General features: G+C 39.5%; 2 protein-coding genes across 8 annotated transcripts in view; both read left to right on the top strand.

The window, feature by feature from the left end:
• Positions 1 to 6,900: 6,900 nt before the first annotated feature.
• Positions 6,901 to 15,071, top strand: CUNH5orf63 (chromosome unknown C5orf63 homolog). 7 transcript variants are annotated; one of them, XM_050329918.1, is made up of 6 exons: positions 6,901 to 6,966; positions 8,407 to 8,534; positions 8,853 to 8,991; positions 11,536 to 11,656; positions 13,794 to 13,850; positions 14,622 to 15,071. In XM_050329918.1, exons 4-6 carry the CDS (start codon positions 11,537 to 11,539, stop codon positions 14,787 to 14,789), a joined length of 345 nt encoding a protein of 114 aa, XP_050185875.1. In that variant the 5' UTR covers positions 6,901 to 6,966; positions 8,407 to 8,534; positions 8,853 to 8,991; position 11,536; the 3' UTR covers positions 14,790 to 15,071. The 7 variants fall into 7 exon arrangements, with proteins under 7 accessions (XP_050185875.1, XP_050185878.1, XP_050185873.1 ...); XM_050329916.1 differs by lacking the exon at positions 6,901 to 6,966 and adding an exon at positions 7,024 to 7,190; XM_050329917.1 differs by lacking the exon at positions 6,901 to 6,966 and adding an exon at positions 7,261 to 7,279.
• A 112-nt stretch (positions 15,072 to 15,183) lies between these two features.
• Positions 15,184 to 26,096, top strand: part of MARCHF3 (membrane associated ring-CH-type finger 3) — a 69,802-nt gene continuing 58,889 nt past the window's right edge. Inside the window, exons 1-2 of the mRNA XM_050329806.1 lie at positions 15,184 to 15,370; positions 20,807 to 21,125. Coding sequence (XP_050185763.1) covers positions 15,184 to 15,370; positions 20,807 to 21,125 — 506 coding nt within the window. The remainder of the gene's footprint in view (positions 15,371 to 20,806; positions 21,126 to 26,096) is intronic.

Here is a 26,096-nt window from a genome sequence, read left to right as displayed (position 1 = left end):
TGACTAGCAGTGCCCTTATCTCAAAACTGAATTAAAATAATATATATATATTAGGTTTCTAAGTATCAGGGGGCCAGGTTCATAAGGCCCTATCTGAGGCACTTCTTGACGTCCAGGTCAGTTTGACTAATTGTAATCCATATTGTTGGATATATAGTTGCCTGTATATGAGCTCAGGGATGGCTTCATGCATTTCTGTGAAAAACGAAAATAAGTAAACACAAAGAAGTCAAGGTTAACAGCAGAGAGTGAAAGCTATTTCGTTTTTTAATAACTTTTTTGAAATGGAGTTATATTCTTGCCCTGAATACACTCTATCTTATATGCGGAAAATTAAATTTCCTAAAACAAAATCTGCTACCTTTCATGAGCTAAAATAACTTACTTTCATGTGTGTTATAACAATAACCATCACAGGGAGTTCGTGGGATTTTACTTTAGGATTGTAGATGTTGCAATGCAAAGTCAAGCATAAGCCACACGGTGTCGCTCTTATGTCAAATAACGAACATTTCTCGCATTTTACTTGGCCAATAAATTTAGGACAATAGGAGAAGCTGCACTGATACCTAGAAGTGTAGTTCGAAGACCTGAGGAATCATTTTGCATCCTGATAACTCTGCTTGAGAAATTATGTATATTATGATACACCCATTAAAATGAGACGGGAAATTCAGTATGAACAGAATGGACAGAAGGGAGTAAAATACAGAGACAGACAGACAAACTCCAAACACTCTTTCTTTCCACTCCATCACCACACAAAATTCTGATCAGATGCTTTATTCTATGGAGTAATTAGTGTGTACCATATTTAGACAGGCTCTTAACATTTTGGAGCTGATCTCCCACGATCGGGATGCTCCCCATTACAGTATTATGCACAGACTTCTCCTTAATTCAAAAACTGCCTCATGCCTTCTGACAGCCTTGTCCCTCTGTACCCGGGAAGTACATGAGTTTAAGGAGATAATGGCTCTTTCCAGTGTTGCTTCAAGAAAAAAATGGAGCACTGATTGGATAAATCCATAATGAAATGGCTTTGGTAGATATAAGCTTGCCTTCATCAACAGAAATTTATTCAATTGTTTTGTTTTGCCAAAGTTGCAAGTACCTTGTTAACGATATTGCAATGCTTTGCAGTTGCTTCTTTTAGTAACCCCAAAGTGATGAAGTGCTTCCTCAACTGTACACTGATTTTGTAATAGCTTGCAGTGATAATTTTCAAGAATAACAGATTCTCCTAGCTTTTAATAGCTACGTTGCTGAGGAGAATTTAATTCCTTCTCCATAAACTGCTGTAAAAACATGATGAACAGAAGATTGTCCTACTTCTGCTCACTGTAGCATCTATTTTTTAAAATTTATTAATTTCTGTTGTTTACACTTCTCATCTTAGTTCTCAACTAACAACTGGAACATACCTCCCATACCTTTTACAGGGGCCCTGACATAGGAATGGAAACCAGTCCTCAGCCCCTCCTCGTGGCAATGCAAATCCAACAGCAAAGATAAATAAAAAATTACATTTCAACTAACTTTATGACAGTTAGAACACTACCATATTTATTTCCCAAAGAGCTGCTAGGAAGAAGTCATGGAGTGCAGCGGAGTGGGATTAGCTGGGTGAAAATATATCAAAACCATCTATGTAGTATTTGGTATTAAAAAATTACAGGGTGGTAAACACTAAAATAACTATTGAAGCATAAACAGATAAAATTACTTTAATTATGCACTTATTCCTATATGAATGTGAAATTATCTTCTTTACAAACTTTCCACCTGTCTGCACAACTAAATATAAATACCATCAAAAGAGACTGTGTTTTGATTGCATTCAGTATCATACAGTATTTACGGTTTCGTTCTATAAAATTCTGTAAAATTACCCACATCTTTAAAACCATTAAGTAAATGTTAGCATACTACTATTAATGAAAATAATAATAACAATCCATTAGATGTTCTATGTGCACGCCATTTCAACTATTAAAATTAACCAGAGATGGAAAGTGAGTGTGAAAAATATTATATCACTGAACTAAAGTCCTCACTATATTGGCAGACAAGATCAAAATGTCACTAAAAAAGGGAGGACTGTAGGTTATTTATTAGATTTTTTCTTAGTACATATGATATTTAATAGAGTTATCATCCAGCTTTAAAAGAGCAAGATGTTGCAGCTCTTAGGCTCAATGAGGATTCAAAGACTTTGAAGATTGTTTCTTTGTCCACTATTTAATTGTCCAGTTTTTCAGCCAATGTCAATTTACGACCAAAGAAAATGTCTGCAAGCCTGATGACACTCTGTATCCATGCTAGCACACTGTAGTTATTATTAAACCTAAGATTAAAACTTAAAACTTTACACGGCTTTATGAAAACTCAACAAATACAAGAAACATTTGGAATCTCATTTTCATTTGGACAGTAGACAGAGGTCTAGAATAAAGAATTTGTAACTTAAAACAGCACCTGAATCTGTGTTTGAGGATTTAATCACTAACAGCAAAACAAAGCGTTGAGAAAGAAAGAAGGGAATACTGTGGATCCCTCCCTCCTTTACCTATATTTTACTAATGCACACACAAATGCACAAACACACAAGCTTATTAGGAGTTGAATAATCCAGTGCTGAAGGAGTCATTAGAAAACAATATATTCTTTCTCCTTTATGCCTAGTGAAAACTACACAGTTTTGATAAATGGTAATTTTGGATTAATAATTGACTTTCAGATAGACAGAAAAAGATGCACCCCCCTGCTGCCTTTTTAAGTTGTAGGTTCTCCACTTTAACCTAACAGTTAAGCACTGAATGAAGATACACAAACACTGTGCAATTAAGTCAAACAGAAAGAATAGGGGGGACTGATACAGCTGCATTGATTAGGAAAAAAACAAAAAGTTCATATTTTATAGCATCTGAGCACAAATCACAATAGAATTATTTTAATTGGGAAATGCTGCTGAAATAAAATTGCCATCCTTTTTTGGCTATTTAATTTATGCAGATCTCAGGGCAGCTGATGACGTATAATGAGACATACTGTTTTTAATCAGATAGTCAGATTTAATACAATTATAATTTTGAATGTAAAGCCACGGCTTTTTTATTCAAATGAATTTCAAAATACAGAATTTTAACAGTAACACCTATTAGCTTTATAGCAAAGGGGAAGAACATGACGTCATTGTGTTTCTTTATGAAGTAATCAGTTAGGAATAACAGCAAAAATCAGCCTTCGCATGACAGTAACTACATTTTGCGTTAATTTGAAAAAATGTAACGTATTAGGAGAAGATCCATTTCTTTTAGAAAACTGTATTATGTGAGAGAAAATAAAAGCAACACATTTTACATTAGGTAATATATCATAACTTAATATATCATGACAAAGTACATCATTATCCTGAAAAAAACCCTGTTTCTTCTTCATGTGATAGCTGAGAGAATACCAGAGCCTCACACTCGGTCTTTTTCTTATTTTCTTTCAAATGGTAAATGTTTCATCAAGTAATGAGTGATGCAGTATGTTGTAAGGAGAGGCTCTTTTTGCCTGGAGAGGTAATGCCATGTAAAGATATTTCAAGGAAAAAGATACGAATGTGTTGGTGTAAAATGAAATTTCTGCTGTTCACTTTACAGTGCCAAACAAGTGCTACTTGTTCACGTGTCGTTTACATGCAATTCAAGGCATAGTAATTATGTGATGGGAAAATTTTCATCAGAAAAATGAGTGATGAGACCTTCACATAATTTACATGGACCAAAATTATAATTATTTCTGTCCTGTTATTCTTTATGTGTATGATCTCAGAGATGAGGGGAGTAGGACATTTGCTACCACTGTTTACAAGAGCAGCCTTTAAATTTGTTTGAAGATAGCTAGTGTTTACCTAATCCCATAAAAGCTTTTATCTTCCTCAAATACTCTCCACTGAGCTAGAATTTATGTAAAGTAAATTTGATTATTAAAAAAGTTGTTAAACAACTCAGCTCTTTCTTAGCACTCAGAGCAAACATATCACAATTACTCTCTGTGCTGCATGCAAAAGAATGTTCTGACCCAAAGCTTTTTAAAGAGAAAGGAAAGAAAAGCATTGATTTCCAATGGGCTCTGGCTTTGCCTGGAACCAAGTGCTCTATTGGTGCTTAGTAAATTGATGCGCAGATACCATGTGTCATCAGAGCAATGTTCCAACAGAAAATAATAAAGTCAGAGTACTGTCCAAATCACTGTTACAAAATGTGTCATTTATGTGTCACTGTGCTCAATGTTCAGATGATCCCTGGGCTAACAGACAGTGAAAGTTCATGGGCAGGCCGTCCTCTCACTTATGTAGGTCATTTAGGTAAAAGAAAGTGCTCTTCAACTGACATTCATCATTTAAGGAGGCATATTACGGGGTTTTTTTAAAGCATATTTCTTAGGGTGCTTAACCTCTGGCTAAGATCTCTTAGGAGTTGTTCTTTCCACTTAATATTGTAACAATTTGCTCTAATATTAGAATCAAATTCTCTAAAATATTTTTGCTGATGTTCCTCCACTCCCTATTCAAGTTATTGAATCTATGAGTCTGTAATTGTTTTTTTCTTTTTTTAAATTTACTGTCTTTTTTGAATCTATGTTACTTGATTATTAAGAATTTCACATTTCACCCATACAAAAATGATTCCTTCCCTTGGGCAGCCTGTTCCAGTGCATGATAATCCCTTCAGTGAAGGGATACCCAAACATAATATCCTAAATCTCCCTTGGTACAATCTGAGGCCATTTCCTCTTGTCCTGTAACTTTTTACCTGGGAGAAATGACTCAACCCCACCCAGCTACCCCCTCCTGTCAGGGAGTTGCAGAGAGCAAGAAGGTCCTCTCTGAGCCTCCTTTTCTCCAGGCTGAGCCCCCCCAGCTCCCTCAGCCGCTCCTGGTGCTCCAGACCCTTCCCCAGCTCCGTTCCCTCCCCTGGACACGCTCCAGCCCCTCAATGTCTCTCGTCTGAGGGGCCCAGAACTGTCCCCAGCACTGGAGGTGTGGCCCCAGCAGTCCCAGCACAGGGCCGGGCACTGCCCTGGGCCTGTGACACCCCATGGCTGGGACAGCACAGGGGCCATTGGCCTCTTGCCCACCTGGGCTCACCTGGGCTCATGTCCAGCCGCTGTCACCAGCATCAGAGCTGGGGTTATTCAGCCTGGAGAAGAGAAGGCTTCAAGGACACCTTGGAGCACCTTCCAGTACCAAAAGGGGTCCTACAGGAAGGCTTGAGAAGAACTTTTTGCAAGGGCAAGCAGTAACAGGACAAGGGGCATGGCTTTAAGCTGAAAAAGGGTAGATTTAACCCAGATATTAGGACGAAATTCTTAACTATGAAGGTGGTGAGGCACAGGTTGCCTCATGTGAGGCAAATCACATGATAAATGACAAATTACACTGAAACCAGAAAAACAAACAAACAAAACAAAAAACAAACCACAGCGAGAGTACCTCTTGACTTCAGAAGCAATTCTGTTTAAATCAATTGACCAGTTTGGGAACTGTGTGCCTGTCTCCTTCAGGTTACTCTGGGGATTTCAGACACATATCCAAAAGGCAGCTAGACTTGCTTTTGGAGCAAGAGGGATAAAATTAATCTGAGACCTGAGATAGCAAGAGCATGCTTATCTCTTTACTTAAGCCTCCCTCTGTCTTCCTCCCACCCTTTCTCAAAAATGAAAGTCAGGTAAGGGCCAGTTCAGCAATTCCCTTATGTAAGGTTTGACAGGTCTGTCCTATACCAGTGACAAACCCCAATGCCTGATACTGGATTTTCTGTTTCTGAGAAAAAGAATGAGCAGACAGTGTCAGCTGCCACCACTACATCTCTGTTCAGCATGAGTGATTAACACAGTGGTTGAAAATGAGTCACTAGGATCCAGAGCTGGTCAACCCTCCTGGTAATTTAAATGCTAGTTAATTAGATATGACATATCAGCAGGATAGGATTGCTCTCCTGGAAAGCCTCCCCACTACATACTACAATTTTCAAAGTACAAATGAAGAGAGGAAGCTGACCTGAGACTATACACCAAAGGATTTGTGTCCCACTCTCAGCCTAGGAACAAAGACAACCAAAATTCTGATGGAAATATAGACACTAAAGGAACTACAGCTTTAATTTCCCAGCAGTAAACACTTGCTATAGATTATTTAAAAATTCTCTGGAGGAAGGAGTTTGAACACACGTGACAACTGAAACATTTCACAGTAGTCAAATGGAGCACCCAGAGCTAAGAAGGGCACAGTACCCCAATTTTTATGCCAGGGCTATCTCTTATGGTCAAACATCATGGTCAAGTATCTGTCACAATGTGAGGGACAAAAACTTCACAGATTCAGACGAGAGTGCGGCAATTCATTTCAGTGGAGAAAGTGTTCTCCCTGGATCTACCAGCTCGATAACTTATTTCAATCAATCTCTTTCCTGCTTTTATTGAAACTCGTGTTGAGTGTATTTCCAACTCAATTTGGATTTATTCATATACTCAAAAATTCTTTCTTTCTCTTTGTTTCCTCTTTTTCTTTCTCTTTCCTTTCCTTCCTTCCTTCCCCTCTCCATCTTTAATTTCCTTTCTCCCTATCCGTTTTTAACTCCCTTGCTCTCTCCCCTTTCATCCTTTTACCCTAACTCATTTTATTCCCTCGTTTTATCCAAAAACCCACTGTCATGCGCTTATAGAGCAGCTCAGGGACTAACAGACCGATTTCCATGCCAAATCTCTAATTTACTAGTAAAACTTCTTGGTTTTGTTTTTGTTTTTTGTTTTGTTTTGTTTTGATTTTTCCCGCTCCTTTCCCCCACGACCATTCGGGAATCGTAGAGCACTTCCTTCCCCTGCAGGGTCACGTCACAGCCGGTGCTGCCTGGCGGGGCCGGGCCCGCGGCCCGCGCGTTCCGGCGGAGCCCGGCGGAGCGCTGCGGGCGGGAGGTGCGTGAGCCGAGCCCGGCCCGGGCAGGGGGGAGCCAGGCCCCGGCAGCGTTCGCCGGGAACCTCCCGGCACCGGCGGCGGTCCCGGGGCGTGATTCCCCGGGATGAGGTTCCCCCGGGGAGGACTCCTCTGTGCTGATGGGCTCCGGCTCCTTCTCTCTGCCGGGGGGATTTGCTGATTTGGAAGTATCAGCATCAGCAGCCGGGGGTTGCTGTTACAGGAGGTGATGGGGAGGCACTTTGTACCCGGCTGGGCTCGCCCCCGGTCCTTGGATCATTGAGCTGGAAACTTTCCAAATAGAGATGTTGAAAAGTTATTATTGTTGTTGTTGTTACTATTAATTTACTGCATATATGAGATATACTGCATATATTTACCAAATATATATACTAAATACATAATATATAGCATTAAAGTATATAATACTATATGTTATCGTATACATAGTAGCTATATAATACTTTATATTATAGTGTATATAGTATATAGTAATGCATAGTGTATATATAATAGTACATAGTGTATTTTAGAGTATTTATAGTATATAGTAGTAGTATATGTTACGGTGTATATAGTATATAGTAATATATAGTATATATTATAGTATAATAGGTATAGTATAATTACGTATTATACATATTGCATTATTATATGTTGTATATAATATATACAATATTATTATTATTATAAATATATAATACACATTTTATATATTACATAGTATATTATTCTGGCTTGTGTATTGCAATATACTAATGTACAATGTTGTCTAATATTAACATAATTAATACAACAGTGTTAATATGTGTGCTCCAGTTTACTAATAATGTATTGATAGTATCATAATTATTCTACTGATGCTATTAATATATATTAAGACAATAAAAATGTTATTCATACTATTTAATATAATAGATAATATAATATGTTGAAATAATATATAGTTATATACTGTATAGTTGTATATAACATGTGATTTATATATTATATCCATTATACTATTCCTACTATTGTCTTTGAAACTCTACTATAATTTTATGTTATGATAGCAGTTTGTTCTTTATGCGAGTTCTGTCTAGTCTTCAGAAAAGGCCATTACAGCAGCCTACCAGATGTTATTCAACTTGTCTGAAATTGGGAGTAAGTTCTTGGACCAGAGTCTGTGATGGATAGCTCTAGAGGGATCACTCTAAAAAATGTACTGCACCTTGGGATGGAATGACAAAAATATCTTTTCTGAGGTGGAATGCAATGCTTGTGGCATTTGCCTTAGGCTACTGTACTTTGGAGGAAAGAATGCATGGAAACATGCACCACCTCAGAGGAATTAGTGGTATTACTGATGATTTTGAGTTTTGAGTTGATGTAAGAACCTCATTCTCCCTGAGAGACCTTTAGAGTTATGTGCATGTGCAAAAAGATCCTCCTGTATTTTGCAGGCCTCCTCTGAAAGATTAGTGGGGTAAAAGCCTTGTGAGGATCTCCAGAGCTACAGGATTTGGTGTCTTCACCCACGTGTGCTTCTCAGTCTGTTGTTGTGGCACTTTTCTTGTTCAGCATTTCCCTGGTAGGTAACCAAAAGCAGGCTACCAGGAAGTTTGTTTTCCTTGATGGCCTTTGCTGGTTTTGAGTGAGGAATGACAGGAGACAGGTATTTTAAACCACCACTGGTCTAGGCCATCAGCATGCGTTCTGATATTTGCCCCCCCTTGCTTTCGCCATCCTCTTTCAGTTGTTAGTCCTTCCTCATACTACTAAAAGGTACATACTTGGACAAAAAAATCACCCATGCTTGTCTTTCTTAGATTGATGCTAAGATAAAGTTTATACAGATAATTATCTAAATAATGGCTAGCTTTAATGTCACATTTTATTTTTCCAACAGATGAGGATTTATTGGTTCATGGAAATTCTATTAACAGGAAATGAGTCCAATTTGGCTTTGCAAAGTAGAGCACGGGCCAAGTCCAGACTCCAAAGCATCATTTGTTAAATCATTCTGTAGCATTGTAGTATAGGGGAAGGTAAGTTCTCAAATTTGCAAGCATCCTTCTTTGATTTATGTATTCTTTTTTTTCTCAAACAGATCTTTATAGTCACATGGAAGGAGTCTAAAGAGAGATCCCAAATAATCGTGTATCAGATTTTGTGCAGTAGGTTTACCTGATGAGTAGTTGGAGATTTGCTTATACCAGCTCCTGACCAATAGCAATGCCACAAGTATAGGGTTAAACCATTCACAGTACTAAAACCTGTCAATGTTTGTGCAAAACCACTGATAGCTGGCTTTATCCATCACCTTTTAGCTAAATTCAGTAAAATAAGATTAGTAAATTCTGATGAAAAAAATTTTTATGGGGGCAGTCCAGGTTAAAATGCAGCACATATGACTCCTTGCCATCCTAATGATGCTGCCAGGGAAGTCAGGCTGCATCATCTGCACTGTGGGAATATGATGCCATCTGACAGTGTCTCACCTTCCCTCGGGGTTGAGATGTTTCAGGCTGCTTTTTGATGGTGGAAGAGCAGAGCATGGCTGGGGCCTGGATGGAGAGTGGCATCAGTTTTATGAATCAGGATTAGTCCAATTGAGCCATTCTATTTAGGTGAATAAACAGGACTCTGTTTTCCTTAGGTTATTTATAAAAAAACATTCAACCAGTCTTATGCTAACCCTGAAAACAGCACATTCTTCTTTCACTGGTAGTACTGGTCAATGAAGATTTGCTGCTGAATTCCGAAGGTAGTGTTGCTTGTAATTATATAAAATTGGTAAGGAAGTAAGGTGCTGCTAGCTGATTTCTTTCTATGAGATCTTGAAGCTTAGGTACTAATGCTGTTTTATTTGTTCCCCTCTACCTAATGTTTTGGTAGGAATTGTCCCCTGTACTCCAGTTTACCAGAGCATGCAATTTTCAAAAATAGGGTATATAGGACTGAACCAGAGCCATTTTATACATGTGTGTCAGGGAGAATGTGATATTTGGAAATCTGGGGTATGTTCATTCTGCTGTCCACAAAACAATTTGAGACCACTTTCCTTGTTTTGAAAGCACAAAATTTGGCTTGCTAGGCTGGCAACAAAAGCATCCATGAAAAAATGTTCAGAAAGCAGACTATTTGTTTTTGCATTTTTATCTTGCATGTGAGCAGGGCAACATGGTGCAAATGCCAAAACCTCATCTGTCCTGGACATCTGTTATGGACTTAAAACTTCCTAAGTATGACTGAGACTGAGGCTCTTACTGTCATCAAGTTTTACATTTTTCCAAAAGGTTCCAAGCTTATTTTTGTATTTAATATGTAAAATCCCAGGAAGTTTCCAGATTTCCACCTGGCTAAGTAAAATAAATCCAGTAGCTGCCAAGGACTGTGACCTTTGGCAGTGAGTGCTGTGCCAGTCGCTTGCAGTGACAGGAAGCTCCTCTGACTAGTACGAAAGAACCTTTTCTGTCTAAAAATTAACAGTAAAGCCAAATCCTGCATGTTGCAGAATACTCTTCCTTAGTGGTTACACTGGCTAAACTGTCCTCTGTAAAACAAAGCTTTGTAATATTAGTACTGAGAGATTCAGTGAATCCACAGGGCTCTTTTTTACTGTACATCTTAAAATGTGCTTACCAGCTGCAATGTGGTCCTGCTCACACTTAAGCTTGTTTAAACTTGTGACATTATATAGTGGTTTTGGGGTTGCCTTTAGTAGAACTACAGGGAACTTCTGTGCCTGAACAGAAGCAGTTTGGCTTTGTGTAAAAATGACTTGATTTTCCCAGTGTAAATTCTGGTATCAGGTGTCATGTCTGATGATAGTCTCCATGCAGAGACTCCCTTCTGCTTCTCCGTTTTTCGCCTTTCAGTCCTAAGACCAAAGTCTGCAGGAAGCACAGGTGTTATTAGTGTTATTATGAACAGGTGACTTCAAGACTGGCACTCTTCAATAACATTAAATTTACGTAAACTCTTTAAATCACAAACCCAATTATAACTTTCATAAATTAATTTGCTGTTGCAGGAAGGATGCAATGCTATGCATGTTTTTAATATTACCAGGTTAAACTGTCTCGGCTGCAGCTTTTTGTTCACTGCAGAAGGCACTATATTAATATTCTGATTAGGTACAGATTAGGTTTTTTATGGAATAATTTGAGTAAGTAGAATATGCCAGGCACTGCAGCAAGATTACAGAGATTCAAAGCACAACACTTTGCATTTTTAAATATGTAATTCTAACTGACATCTGTGCTGTTGAAACAGCATGATACATTTATGTCAGCATTTGTGTTGGGGAATTTAAAAGAGGCATTTCAACAAGAAAGCAGAGGTGGTTTTTTGGGTTTTTTTGTGTGTGTTTTTTTTAATGGAGCTGCACTTTTTGAGCTACACTGTTTCTGGCCTGCTACATAGTAAACCATCTGTCTGATGAATGTGTTGATACTGTGAACATAAAAATCACGGGAAAATAGTTTGATTGTTATTTTAGAACTGTGATTGTATCACATTTGTCTTAACATTAAATTTCATGAACTATAACTTACCACAAAACAAACATTTTATTTTTGCCTGAACAGGATGATGGTACTTTGTTTTCTGAGCAGAACACTGCAGCTAGCAAGACATTCATCCAGTCCACTGGGGAGACAACTCTGCTCAGCCAGCGCAAAGAAGCCTGTGCTGACTTTATTCACCAAGGTAAAAGTTCTTTACAGAATAAAGCCAGGCAAGACTGTGTGTTTATCAGCTTTGATATACCTGAATCCCAGGTTAAATGGCTTGTCCTTGCTTTTTGTCCCCTTCAAATTTATGTAGTATTGAGCATTTTGCTTTGCTGGTTTCTGTACACCAGGCAGAAGCACTACCAATTTCAGCACTACCTGTGAACCTGTAAGATATATTCAAGTAGTACTGGTAGCACATGAGCAAAGAGTGGATTTTGCTTTACCCTCTTTTTGTTTTTTTGGCACTGTAACACCAACAGATACAATGCATGCAAAGGTTTGTCTGTGTTACGAGCAGGCACAGTTTTTAAGAGCATTTAGAAAACAGATATGATGAGCAGGAGTGGTCAGTTGTGAACTGTCACATTCCATGAATTGTTATCAGTTGTTACCTGCAGAGTTCTGCACTTTATTGTAAAGGATGGCACACAGCAGGTCATGCTACGTTGACATGATTCTCCTTCAAGAGTAGGATTACTAGAAATGCAAAGCACTGAGAATGTTCACATCATCATGGGTGTTTTGAATGTTTGTTCATTCCATCACTAGACATACAGGAGTGTTTAAACTGTGTAAAAAATTAATAGGTTGAAAAATAAAAGGTCACAATCTATTCCTTACTCAGAGCAATGCATGCTATAGAACTATACTTCAAACTACTTTCTCTCCCCCTGCCTGATTCAGCATCAACTCATTGATAGTCCAAATGAGATAATGTAGAGAATAACTATCTTATGTGGGTTAATATTTGGGAAAAATGCTCTTTGTGTCTTAAAATTTCTAACTGGTAAGACATTGTGAAATCAAATTTTCTAATAGCAGGTTTTGCGCAGTTCTCTAAAGTGGCTTTTTGTTCAAAGTGTTTTTAAATGTTTTTCATCCCTGATACCACCGGCAATTGCAAAGCAAAATGCAAACTACTTTAAAATAAAGCTCATCTGCGCTGTTAGTTTATGCTAATCACCTCATTTTTGTACTCCTTCTTATTTTTAAGAATAAAAAGAAAAGAGAAGGCAGAAGGGACCTATGTCTTCTTCAGCCACTTCAAACTGATAAAAGTTAGCATTACCAAATAGGCTTCTCCTTGCAGTCTCCTTTTTTGACAACACAAGCCTTCGTGCAGCAACTGCTTCAACTAAACTTTTTTTTTGGTTTTTTGCAAGGTTGCTATTAGTTCAGATCAAGTCTCCTGTTTTGCTTTACTGTGCAGCTGTTTGAGTGCTTAAGCCAGCACAAAAGAAGCAGTGACAGCTTAAAATGGCCACAAAACTATAGTCTAACTATGCAGCATAAATGGCAATTATCTGCGGAAATAAAACTGTCCTTCCACCGTGTGTGTTATGTAACAGATCTAGTTGTCAGCCAGCATATGTTACTTTGGGAATGGATTTTTACTACCTGAGCAATAATTTTGTCTCTGTAATATGGAGAAGGTTGTCCAAAACAGCTTTATCCTGGAAGCCCAATTACAAATCAGCATATAGCAAGTGATGTCAGAAACTGTTGCACTCTTCTACTGAAAATATGCACTAATATAAATTGAGTTTTTAAACAGATTTTGCTGTTTGTTAGTTCACTATATATTGATTTTTAGTTTGCTATATTGATTTTAAACCAGTTCCAATCTTATCAATACCATGTAGTGCCTAAGCTTGCCATGAAAGTAAGAGCATATTCTTTCCTAGAAGTTCTTGAAAGGAGCCTGGCATGTTACAGAACTGATGTGCAGGATTCTGGGATGTTCCTTCCAGTCACTAATATCAGATATACCAATCCCTCCAAAAACAACAAGAACTATCAAGAACACAATGCTACTGGTCTTTGGTATCCTGCGTCGGTTTTCAGAGCACAAGGACTTGCCTGTGTGGGAAAGACAGTTCAGATTATATGCAAATAAAAGTAGAGTATTTAATCCAAAGTAATTCACATGCAGGAAGTAAGAAATAGGTGTTTCAGATCATGTTTAAAGAAGCTCTGGTTTAGGTGGTTGGTAGTGGGGAGAGAACTTGTATTTGTAATGACCACTCCTGTCTGTGTATGTTACTTTGCTGTACAGATTACCTGTGTGTTTTACCTGTGTGCTTTAAGTTGCTCTGAATATTTTCCTTTAGAAACCATGCCCTCTATGTGATGAAGCGAAAGAAGTTCTTGAGCCATACAAGAGAAGGGTAACGTATTGCAATGCTATATAAGCTTTCTATATATAGAAAGAACCATTAATTGGGATTCTTTCTTTGTAAAAGAAAATTGCTTGGATTTATTTGCACCTGTTATTCTTTCATGGATGACCTCTTCAAGAGAAATTCAGCACTGATTTCCATAAAACTCATTTTTCAGCACTGATTTCCATAAAACTCATTATCCAAAAGCATTTTGAAACAAAACTGCTGAAATAAGTATTGGCAAACTAAACAAATATACACCCTTTTGCAATAGTTCTTGAAACCACTGCTTTTCTAAATACTGTTGCCTTGCCTGAAAGAGGAATTTGCAACTTTCATGAGGCAGGTAATGATATAATTTGGGAAGGATGTTAGTAAGTGGGGCTTTGAGTATTTGAGTTATATGTGATTGCAATTTTGACATTCTTCAACCAAGTTTTGATCTCTCTCGTGAACGATAAGACTGTTAATGGAAGCATTAAGAGTTGTTTCACTCTGCTGTGTTGCTGGCTGCATATTTTATTGTGGTTGGTGCTCACGGGAGAGTGGTTCTGCACAGAGGTAAAAGAATATAATCCTAGGGAGCTAGGGAGAGAGTCCTTTGTGTTTACATATATTTTGTACTCATAAAATGAGGAATTACCTACAACAAAAAGAGTAAATACGAAAGCATTAAGAAAACAGCCTTGCACTTTTGAGAAAACTATTGATCAAAACATAAATAGGCATTGTTTCTCAGTATCCAGTAGGAATTGACATATTTCTTTTTTGTCCCAGTTTATTTTGCAGGAGATAGATATTACACTTCCAGAGAACTCGGCATGGAATGATAAATATAAATATGACATACCTGTTTTTCATTTAAATGGGAAGTTCCTAATGAAGCATCGAGTGGACATTAAAAAGTTTGAGGACCAACTTACAAAATTGGAGTTGCAAAAATGATGAAAACCAGTGAAGAAAACGCAGCTGCTTTGGGGTGGATCTGAAAGGCCGGTGCAAAACATATTGTGCACTATGTGGAAAACCAGTGTGCATTATCTGGCCTTATGTTTCTTGGAACATACAGTGTCAGTGTCCAAAACACTTGAGTGACTTGTGTTCTGTTTTGTATTATCACCCAGCCCATCTGCACTGGTAGCAACCCTTTCCATACCATTCATTTGCAGCTCTTCCGGGCTGGCTTTGCACTGACAGAATAAATGCTGCTCCATAACAACAGATAAAGTGAACTGTGTTTGTATAGGGTTTCTGTGGCCAGATTTTGGTAACTGGGGAGGCTACAGGGGTGGTTTCTGTCAGAAGCTGACAGAAGCTTCCCTCATATCTAGCAGACCTAATGCCAGCCAGCTCCAGGACAGACCTGCTGCCGGCCAAGGCTGAGCCCATCAGAGATGGTGGTGACACCTCTGGGATAACATATTTAAGAAGGGACAAAAACCTGCACAATGGCACTGCAGCCAAAGAAGGGTTGAGAACATGTGAGAGGAACAACTCTGCAGACCTCCTGGTCAGCAGAAGGAGGGGTAGGAGGTGCTCCAGGTGCCAGAGCTGAGGTTCCCCTGCAACCTGTGGTGCAGCTCACGGTGAGGCAGCTGTGCCCCTGCAGCCCATGGAAGCTGACACATCCACCTGCAGCCAGTGGAGGACCCCACACTAGAGGAGGTGAATGCATCTGAAGGAGTTTGTGACCTTGTGAGAAGCCTGTACTGGAGCAGGTTTCCTGGCAGGACCTGTGACATTGTGGGGGACCCACACTGGAGCAGTCTGTTCCTGAAGGACTGCACCCTGTGGAAAGGGACCAGTGCTGGAATAGTTTGTGAAGAGTTGCAGCCTGTGGGAAGGACTCACTCTGAAGAAGTTGGTGGAGGAGTGTCTCCCATGGGTGGGACCCCACACTGGAGCAGGGGAAGAGTCTGAGGACGAAAGAGCAACAGAGACAATATGTGACAAAATGGCCACAATCCCCATTCTCTGTCTCCCTGCACCACTGAGAAAGTTGGGAGTAATGTTAAGTCTGGGAACATGGGAGGAGTGGGAGGAAGGTGCTTTTCAGATTTTTTTTTTCTCATTACCCTACTCTGATTCGATTGGTAATAAACTAATTTCCCTAAGTCAGGTCTGTTTTGCTGGTGACAGGAATTGGTGAGTGATCTTTCTGTGTCCTCATCTCAACCCACAAGCCTTTAGTTGTATGTTTTCTCCCCTGTCCAGCTGGTGGGGGAGCTCAGAGTGGCTTTGGTGGGCTTGTAGGATCCAGCCAGGATAAGTCCACCAATGTTTCAGGCTGGTTAGCACATGTAAGCTGTAGGTCTCTAAGAGGCTTCCTTGAAGAAGTCGAGGAGTCTATCCCAAGTTCTCATTTGAAATGAAGAAGAGGGAATTTAAGTTAAAAGGACACTTGATTAAAGACCATGCACTCACTGAGTCAGTCATATCTATAGAACAATCACCACACTTTTGATACAGCTGTTTTTTTGATACATTTTATTTTTCTTCTAGTGAGGTGAATATATGTTGCACTTTATATTATCTACTACAGGAAGCTTTGTCAGAAAAGAGCCACATTTCAGTTCTTTCTGCAACAAAACTACACATCCATCTATCTTGTCTCAAGTGCCATTTTATCAAGGGTTACAACAGTTACTTTAGACATCATTGGCTATGCAGGGATGTGAAGTAGACAGAATGCCTAAGTTAAATATATATTTTCAGGAGGAGGAGAATGATAGATTGAGGAAAAGTCAAGTAAGTATAATACTCTGTAATAAGCACTGGAGAAAGTTGCAGGTATTTCTGATCTGCTTAATAGATTCTCTGACATGGAAACTAATCCCTACATGCTACATGTCTGTTCTTCCTATTGTTGTGATATTCAGTCTTCTCTCATCACTGGGAATTTAAAAATTCTTCACAGAGGGAAGAATCCAGACACAATGCCCAGCTGGCACAGCAAACTAAAATACAGTAGAATTCGTTATGGACTCTTTGAGTTTTGGAGAATGGTTTAATAAGAAGCCATCTATGGTGAAAATGAGCTGTTCCTTTAGGGTCCCATCCTACAGTGTCTTTAGCATTTGATAATTTACAATCCAATTCTGATGTATTCCACAAGATAAAAAATTTCTGGGCAGTGGAGAGTAAGAAATGAAAACTTTCTTCCAGTTTTATCAGCTTGAGTCCACTCAGGGCCTGAAACTATCCAAGATTTCCCAGGAGGGAGACCTGTGCCATTCTTATAGCAGAGAACTTCAGGCAAGTTCAGCCAAATCATCCATCCATGGTGCTTTTCATCACCATTAGCAGGGCTCTAGAGACAAAATGTTTCTGCAGTTCTTAATGTTACAGCCAAACTTCTAACTGTACCACAAGTTACTGCTAAATAATAGGTCCAAATGACCTCTGTAAGCAAGCACTACTTGCTTTTCTTGGGCTTCAGAGGGCCTAGGTTTTTCGTTACTGAGGTTTTGTAGTAAGAGAGCTACATAGAGCTCATGTCAATCATAGCTAAGTGCTCTTCAAAAATACAGCAGCTTTATCTCAAAGACATGGAGGACAGGGGTCATGTGGACTTACCTTTGTTTTATTTTTAATAAGGCCTGGTAAGAAAAAAATTGGAGCTAAAAGCAAACTTCTTAATCATTTTAGGAGATGATGAATCCCATTTTCCTTATTCTCTCAGACTGTGGAGATTTTCTTCTGTAGCCAGTGCCAGATATTCTTCCTCCTTTATTTTGTAATATGATTACCATAATAGCTTTTGTCTATGGTGTGACCTTTAGCAGAGAAATGAAGGTTTTCCATTAGTTGTGTGCCTGTAGGTGCTAACATATACAGAGAAGGGATGGCTGCTTCTTCCAACCCTTCGTCTGGTGTGCAGTCAAACAAAACCCAGCACTGTACATTCCTCAATCTTATTTTCCTTGTCAACACAAGTAGTAAAAGTAAACCCATGTGTAAGGAACAGGCCTGGACCCCAGGGTGAAGGTGGTAAAATGCCCTTTTCTCATCAATTTGGACACAGGGATAGGAGGTGAAAACACATGGATATGAAGTGCTGATGACACAGTTCAGAGAAGGAGCTGTGCTATAAATTGTTTATAGATAAAAGCAACTGAAGAACAAGGTGAGGAGAAAAGGTGTGACAGTCCATTTTGGACCGTAGGTGCCACTGCAGGTTTCTCATTGTGAAACTAAGTCGTGTCCAGATTGCTGGAGTTATTATTCCCTTCTCTTTTATCTTCTCAGACAATACAAAACACTGAAGTAAAAACTCCAAAAGGCCACCCTCTCTTCCAAAGCCATCTGCCCTGCCAGTGGAATAAGGCATTCAGTTACTACCTTCACATGAGAACACTAAGTGTTCACATCTTCTAAGCAGCAGATCACACAGAGAAGCCTTTCAGCATCATCTTCTGTTTCCCTGCCGTTATCAATCCTAAAAGTAGTAATGTGAATTTGTGACTCTGTACCCAAAATAATTTATTAACCTCAGTGGGTCTAGAACTTATCATCAAATAGTTAATTACTTTCCATTTCTTTGACACATGGGGAGACTGTGTGACTTAGTGGTCTGCCATCTTCATTTTCCAAAAAAACAAGAAAGAATGCATCTTACATAAATTTGAATGTTTTTATTTCTTCTTTTTGAATATAATAAATGCAGCCATCTCCCAGCACATGCATCTCTCTAATCAAATGTGTTAAAGTATATATACACATATATTAAAAAGAGAAGGCATATGCCCCTGCTGAATATATATTTATGGAGCAATATGCAACTTCATGAAAACTGGCAATTTACTCTTTTGACAGTGAGTATTGGCAGGAGTGCAAAAGTCCATAATGCACTATCCCTTTAATGTAAAAAGAGCTTTAATGCAAGATGAATTTATTTTCTGTTTTGGGGAAATTAAAAGGCACAGACATACTGTTCTGTCTTCTACCTGTTCTACTTCTCTGACTCATTATTTGTGTCTTTAAATCATACAGAGTATACAGAAGAGACTGTCTCATTTCTTTAAGCATAGAACTCCTAGCACAGTGTCTTCCTGTCCAAACTGGCCTGTGATACATAATCTCAGATGCAGCTTTAATCACGTTGCCATCTGGATTAGCTACACGTGGAAGTAAACAAAGTCCCTCGTGCAAGTTTTTACAAGAGCATATCTCAGTTTTTCTTCTCTTCAGCACTTTCCAAACAGCTTTGCCTTGTACTCTACCAATAACATACCTTTTCTTTTTTTTTTTTTTTCTATTGTGTCCTGCTGGCAAGAAGTTTCACTTCATTCTTGTGAGGCTGTTTTACCTTGTATACCCAAACCTGAGTCCTTGTGAGGCAAAACTCAAATCTAACTGCAATGAGACACAACTACAACCAATCAGTTTTCCTGAGACAAAAGGACAACTTGTGACTTGGATTACTGGGTTTGTTCCTGTGGGTTTGTTTTTTTGGTGGGTTTTTTTGTTTGTTTGGGGGGTGTCTTTTGAGGGGATGATTTTTTTTCTTTCCTTTTTTTTTTCTCCTTTTTTTGGTGGGGGGATGGGGGCAGTGCTTTGGAGTTTTTTTGTTTGGTTGGTTTTGGTTTGGGTTTTGGAGTTTGTATTTTTTTCCCAGTTATGACACTCTGAATGTTCCCTGAAGATTTGCTTCCAGGAAGGTGACAGAAGTCTCTCCATCCATGTCCCCCAGTGCAGAAAACCATGCTGAATCAAGCCCTCAAGCATTTTGACCAGGTGGCAGCTCCCAAGCAAACAGCAGAGAGGTAGCTCTGTGCTGACTGTGACATTTAACATCTCTTATCCAGAAGGCATATCACAACAAATATACCATTGCTGTCATTGCTGCTGTGGAAGAAAGTTTGTGGAATAGAAGACATCAATTCACTGGTAACCAGGTTCATTAATTTTGTATCTCAAAAATAATATCTCAGTGTAAGTTGGAGAAAAATGCTTTAAAAGCATCACTGCAAGATTCAGATTCTTGAAGAGAGAGAGAAAAAAAAAAGACGTGGTCTGAAACCACATTTAGGCACACAGGTCTGATGTGCATGTGGTTCTAGACGCAGATTTAAGCTTCTACTCTAGGAGGTGAGACATCCATTGCAAAAAGGTCTCCAAGATGCCAGGAGCTCTCACTGAAGGTCTATTGGCAAGGCTGGGATGCAAGTGACCTCTTTAATACTCCCATTACAGGGAACATCCATATTTCTGCTCAATTTACCTCACGTGCCTCCTGCAAAGCTATTCTGAGTGACTCCAACAACCAGCTTGGGCTCTCCCCTTTTCTTAATACACAGGTGGCACCTGTATGCTGCTTCCATTTCTGCCTGGGAGAGCACCTGTGTCGCTGGGAGTGCAAATATAGGTGGTGCTTTTTTGTTCCACTAAGGAGAAAGCGAGTAACTTCTCCTTCCCCTGTGATTTAGCTTCTAGTAAAATTTCAGCATCTTTGTGATTTAACGTGCACTTGTATTAAGGGAACACAGCAGTTTTACAAGATGTTCTCTCAGCCCTGCAACATTCCTTTATTTCTGAACAAAACAAGCAAATCTGAATGAGAAAGGCAGTGAAATGGAGAGCTATAGTTAAGCAAAGAAAAATATTTTGCCTTCAGGATTCCTGTAGGTTATTCCTTGCTATCTTTGGAACTCAAAGCTGTCATTTTAGATCCAGCTTTAACTGAGTCTCAGTAACCTGGATGTTTTCACTGGCATCAACATGAGCTCCACGGGGCCAGAGGTGCAGCAGGCTCCCAGAAAAGCCTTTTCTCTCAGGCTATCGAGAAACAGCTATTTTAAGGTTTTTACTTCTTCGTGATGAGAAAAACATAGTTTGTTTTTTTTTTGGGGGGTGGGATGTTGGAGGATTTTTTTTTTTAGTTTTGGTTTGGGTTTTTTTGTTTGTTTTTTTGTTGTTTGGGGAGTTTTTGTTTTTGCTTTTTTGTTTTTGTTTTAATTTAGACTTGATTCGGGCAGTGTTCTCGTTATCACCACGATTTAGAGAGAGCTGTCGCTACCCGGCCGCTCCTTTGTGTCGCTTCTGCTCCGTGGATACCGCCGGGGGAAGACGAGGAGGAGGAGAAGGAGGCGGAGGAGAAAGAGGAGAAGAAAGCGGAGGAGGAGGCGCTGATGGCAGCAGGGTCCTGTGGCAGCAGCCAAACCGAAGGCACGGTGCGTCGGTCGGTCGGGGTTTGGCGGCTTCTGCTCGTGGCTCCTTGTTTTTCTGTTTGGCTGTTTCGTTCGTGTTTTGGAAGGACAGCAGAAGGTCCGGGTGGAGGAAGTAAGTGCAATGGGACACATGCAAATGGAAATGCCTGGCTAAGGGGGGGTCTTGTGCTTTCTGTTAAGGAATAAACTGCTGTATTTTTTTTTTTTTTATTCTTGTTATTATTATCATCATCATCATTTTCCAGTAGTATGGCTGAGGTTTTTTTTTAACCTGTGAAGAGTAATAATGTCCAGCTTGAAGTGACATAGTTGAAGGCTCTTTCAGTCATAATTACCTTCAGGACTTTGGAGCAGGGGGAGAAGACAGTTTCTTTCTGTTACAGAGATTATACAAATCCTAACCATTTTTAGGATTCAGTCTTAGAATTCCATATCTTGTTGCCTGTTTTTTATTTCCCCCCTTTTAATTGCCAGGGATCATTTTGCAAATATAAGGAATTATGAAATTACTTAGTTATTGTACTCATACATGCCAGAGGAGTTTAACTTTAAATGCAGACAATTTCTTTAAACTTAGATTTAACCCTGTGTTGCACTCCCTTTGGTCTGATGATGGAGAATGCAGGGAATATACAGATAGTGTCTTAACTCCTCAGAGTAACCTAGCTACTTTCAAGTCATGATAATTGTGAGAGCAGAGGATATTTATTTATTTGAGATTACTTATTTTGACCTTTAATTAATTGCTAATAGCTTAGTCTGCTGCTACTCGTTAGGCTGATGAAGCAGTGAAGTTACAACTTGTCTTTCTGCATTAATTGTTATTGTGAAGGTATCTCAGGGTGTGTTTTGGAAATTCCAGATGATGGAATACTTTGTGTGCAGTGGTGACAGGCTCACTCAGGTACCAGGCTCCTCTGGGACCACACGGATCAGTGGCTTCCAGATTTCCAAGTCAGAAAAGATACTTTTTGTCTGTTCTGATCTTGTGCTTATTATAGGCCAGAGGATTTTACAAGTAAATTCTGTATCAAGCCCACAACTTCCGTGAGCTCTTCAGTTGCATATCTGTAACAGGATCCATCCCTGACAGGAGTTCAAGCATGTTTCAAACTGCCTAGTGGCTCACAGACTTGAGCTCTAAAAGGGTGGGTAATATCTACTACTTTAAGCGTCTGTAATTGGGCTGAGAGCTATTTTGAGCTATCAAAATATGATTTTGCATATGATGCTTATTAAAATACATCAGGATAGTCAGGAACTCTTTACATGTCATTCTTCTGGCATTTGTACTGGAAGAGCCATCTCCTCTTTGCATGAGGGTGAAACACTGTTGGGGCTCCCTCTGAATCACTTTGGATTTACCATTTCAAAGTTCTTTGTTGTCTCTGGGCTGTGGTGCAAAAATGATACCTTGGTTTCTACTGTTTTTTTCTCTGCTTTCCTGAATTTCCTGTCAAGCAATAGTTAGGTTCTGTTACACTGGCTGTGCTTTTTTAACTGTAGTCTTCACATGTGGTGTTATCTTTGTATTCGTGTGCCTACACTGTTTCTGATGCCTCAGTTGACTCCCCGGATACTGGATGTATGTATGGGTATGTTCACAACCTGCGTGTTCGCTTTGGAGAGCATCAGAAAGGAAGGTAAGGGAGAAAAAGAAAACAAAAACAGCAGGGAAGAGAAGAAACCTGGCATGCTGCCACTGAAAGATGTGGCGTATCTATAAAAGGATAGTTTACCCTTGTCTTCTCTCTCTGTTCCAACATCTTCCTGAATTTGTGTAGGATCTTCTCCTCTGCAATAAATACAAACTGTTTCAGAAATGTGTGTAGCATTAGAAACTTAATCTACATTTTAAAATACAGCCGGTGTCTGCATAGTGTGCTCTTTGCAATTCTCCAGGCTCTCTTGATGCAAATTTTAGAGGGACTGTTTTTGACAACCTTCTGAATGGATTCATCCTCACACCATCGTTAACCAAATGACATATTACCCTAGAGATGACTCCAGCTAGGAAGAGCAGGCCTGGAAGGGTCATTGTGGGCATCCTTCCTTTAAACTAGAACATGGATTATAGACCAATGAGAAGTATGTGAGTGCATAAAAAAAGTAGGCACAGCAGATTTCCACTGCTGAGGAAGGTAGTCTTCCTTTCCCTGTGGAAACTGGCAGGAAGAAATGCTTCCTGCTGCTTAGATACAGTCCTAAAGGGAGGAAAATTATTAGTGCTGGAAGGCTTGTCACAAATTCAAAGTACTCCAAATTGTTGAAGTGATAACAGGAAGTAGAACACTTATCAAGGAATTCTTGCCTTACTTCTGTGTCATCCTTGCTGTGTCAGTCCACTCAGTGCTCTGCTGTAAATATTTTTGAGTGCCCTTCCTATAATACACCTTTTCAAACAGCACACAGTCTTGAATTTTTTTGTCCTGTGATTACTAAACCTGTTTTCACATGAATAAAAAGCAACAGGAAGGGGAAAAGAGCTAATGTCTCTCACTTTGCTCACAGTTATGCAATGTAGACCAGAATTAATTAATAACTGTAGTTACATTTTGTGTCTTGGAGATTCCAGAGGGATGCATCTCCAACTTCCTTTTTTTCCACTGTGGCAACAAAGTCAGCAAAGCTCTTAAACACATTCCTATTTTAAGCCTACCAGCAGTCCTTTTGACTTAATTCAGCTGAGTGGTTGAGGGCAATCATTTAATATAAAATCCTCCCTGTCCTGATGACAGTCAAAGTTGTTGTGGTTTTGAGGAAGGAGGAGTGAGGGAGAGGGGGAGAAGTGGTTTATTCCTGAAACCAAGCATGGCTTGGCCACAGTTCTTCTGGGTAAAGTCTCAAAGAGAGTATTCTTGTGTATTAAAAATTCTTCTGTCTTGGTACTTGCTTTCATCCTGAAACTAAAGTGTTTTGTGGAAAACTAAAAAGTATTCCCCCCCGGCCCCCCAAAAGTATCAGAACATTCTGGTTTGGCATTTCTAAGGTGAAATGTTTAGTTTCCAAGCTTTGTGTTTGGGGTCAGCATTAATCCCACCATGAACCCACCTCAGCGCAACAGGCTCCTTTCTCTCTTGAGTACCCTAAGTGTCTCTTTTCATTAGGGCTCCTGAGCTGGTTATATCTCCCGTGTGACACGGGGATCTCAGAGGTACTCACAGTTTGATGGATCCCGTAAACTAAATTCAAATGATTTGTATTAAGAGAAGAGATGAAATCCCTCACTAAATTTTCCCCAGTATAATGATATGGTATTTTATGGGTGAACTTCATGTTGAAAAAATCAGTTTTTTGTGTGATACCCATTAATTCAAAATAGTTTTAGAAGGCCTTGTGGATTCTCACAACTTTTAACTGTAATAAAACCATGTGTTAAATCTACCTCCAACATGTCTGTTTCTGAACTGGAGTATGTCTACATCTTGGCACTTTAACATCCTTCCATACTTCCTTTTTCTGCCTCGAGCTTTTGCATTTCCCCAGTTTCATACCATTTTGCTAATATTTACCTCACATCTTTTTCATCCCTTGATATCCTTCCCCTTCTAAAATGTAGAAGAGGATATTTGTATATTTGCCAACCTCATCATTCTGCTTTTATGTTTTCCTCTGCTTATTGTCAGCTTGAGCACTCTAAAGAGGACAGGGATTTCAATCACCCTTCTGTGTTTGCCCCCATGCTTGGACTACTGCAGTAATCACAGAGATATTTCTTTGATTCTGTCAAGGAGATTAATAAAGGATATAAAATTCCACGTTCCATGTGTTAGTGTGTTTGCTTTTTATTTCTTCTCATTTACAATTTATTTTGAATTGTGTCCCCTTCTTAGCAATGCCTTTTATGTGAAGAACAAACAAGTTGGGCCTGGGACTATTTAGTCATACAGAGTTTTTCAAAGTCCAAAACATTTGTACTTGTAAGCCATGAAACAGGAATGAAACAATTTGGCTAAGCATCACAGACTGCCTGATGTCCTTTTTGCATCTCAAGAGACTTGGGCTTCTAGGGGTGGCAAAGGGGTTACCTTTCTGAGCTACCTGAGCTTCCTACATGGGGAATGTCTTCCCTTGTTGTAGGGAAAAATACACAGCTGATGGAGAAACTGGTGGAAGAGACTTTTCTCATGAGAGCAGCCTAGAGCTGGCTCTTAATCTGTTTTCCACAACCTCCCTGGTTTTGCTGTGACGGAGCCAGTCCTAAAACTTTGTGGGGATTTGAACAGCTGGCTGGGTATGCCAAACTTAGGCCCCACACTCTGAGTTTGTCTCATGTCCCTGTGAGCCAAGGGAACCTTCACACACCCTCCTGCTCCAGGACACTTCAAGTAGGACTAATTTGGAGATAATTCAGTACCCAAAGCTGGATCAGTATAAGTTACCAATGAAAGGGAGGGAACAAGAACCGAGTACCAGGGTTAAAGGGAATGTAGTCCTAACACTGATTTAGTTTGACTTAAATGGGGCAGGTTTAGTCCATTTTGTTCACTGAGTATCAGAAATTTCTAGCCCCTGAGACCATAGCACTTTAAGTGACAGCTGTACTTTCCTATTCTTATTTTTTCCCTTTTAACAGTGACATTATTTAGAGCTGAGTGAAAACCACATCTTGTTTAAGGAGATGTGGAAGCACAGTGTACCTGTAAGATGGGGTAGATACAGCTGCCTCCTTGGGTACCTCTTTGGGTACAGACAGGTGTCTGCTTGCTTTCCCCTTGCTCACAGCTGCAGAGAGAAGCCTGCTCTATTTCAGGATCTGTATACCTGTGCTAGTATGCAGCCCAGCCCCATCTAATGTACCCAGGTCCTTTGGGTACATTTAAGGGTTTCTTAGCAAATAGGGAAGAAATTGTTCTGTCTCTACTCCAGGCTGCATTAAAGTCTTTACCTCATATTAACTCATATGCCAGAAACCAGTCATACAGCTAAGGCCTGGCTGGAAGAATTAGGTAGATGGACGTTATGCTTTATCTGCAAAAATTTGCATAAAAGTACCCTCCTTTGGCATCCTCTCTGCCATGGTGTCCTGTAGTGACCCTCAGATTGGAGTTTTTCCAGGTTCCAGCAGCACCAAAGCAATAAG

Source organism: Myiozetetes cayanensis, unplaced genomic scaffold, assembly GCF_022539395.1.
Source record: "Myiozetetes cayanensis isolate MyiCay16 unplaced genomic scaffold, myiCay2020 scf4, whole genome shotgun sequence".
NCBI lineage: Eukaryota > Metazoa > Chordata > Aves > Passeriformes > Tyrannidae > Myiozetetes > Myiozetetes cayanensis.
The sequence above is the reverse complement of the archived record's forward strand: the minus strand, read 5'-3'. Positions and strand labels throughout refer to the sequence as shown.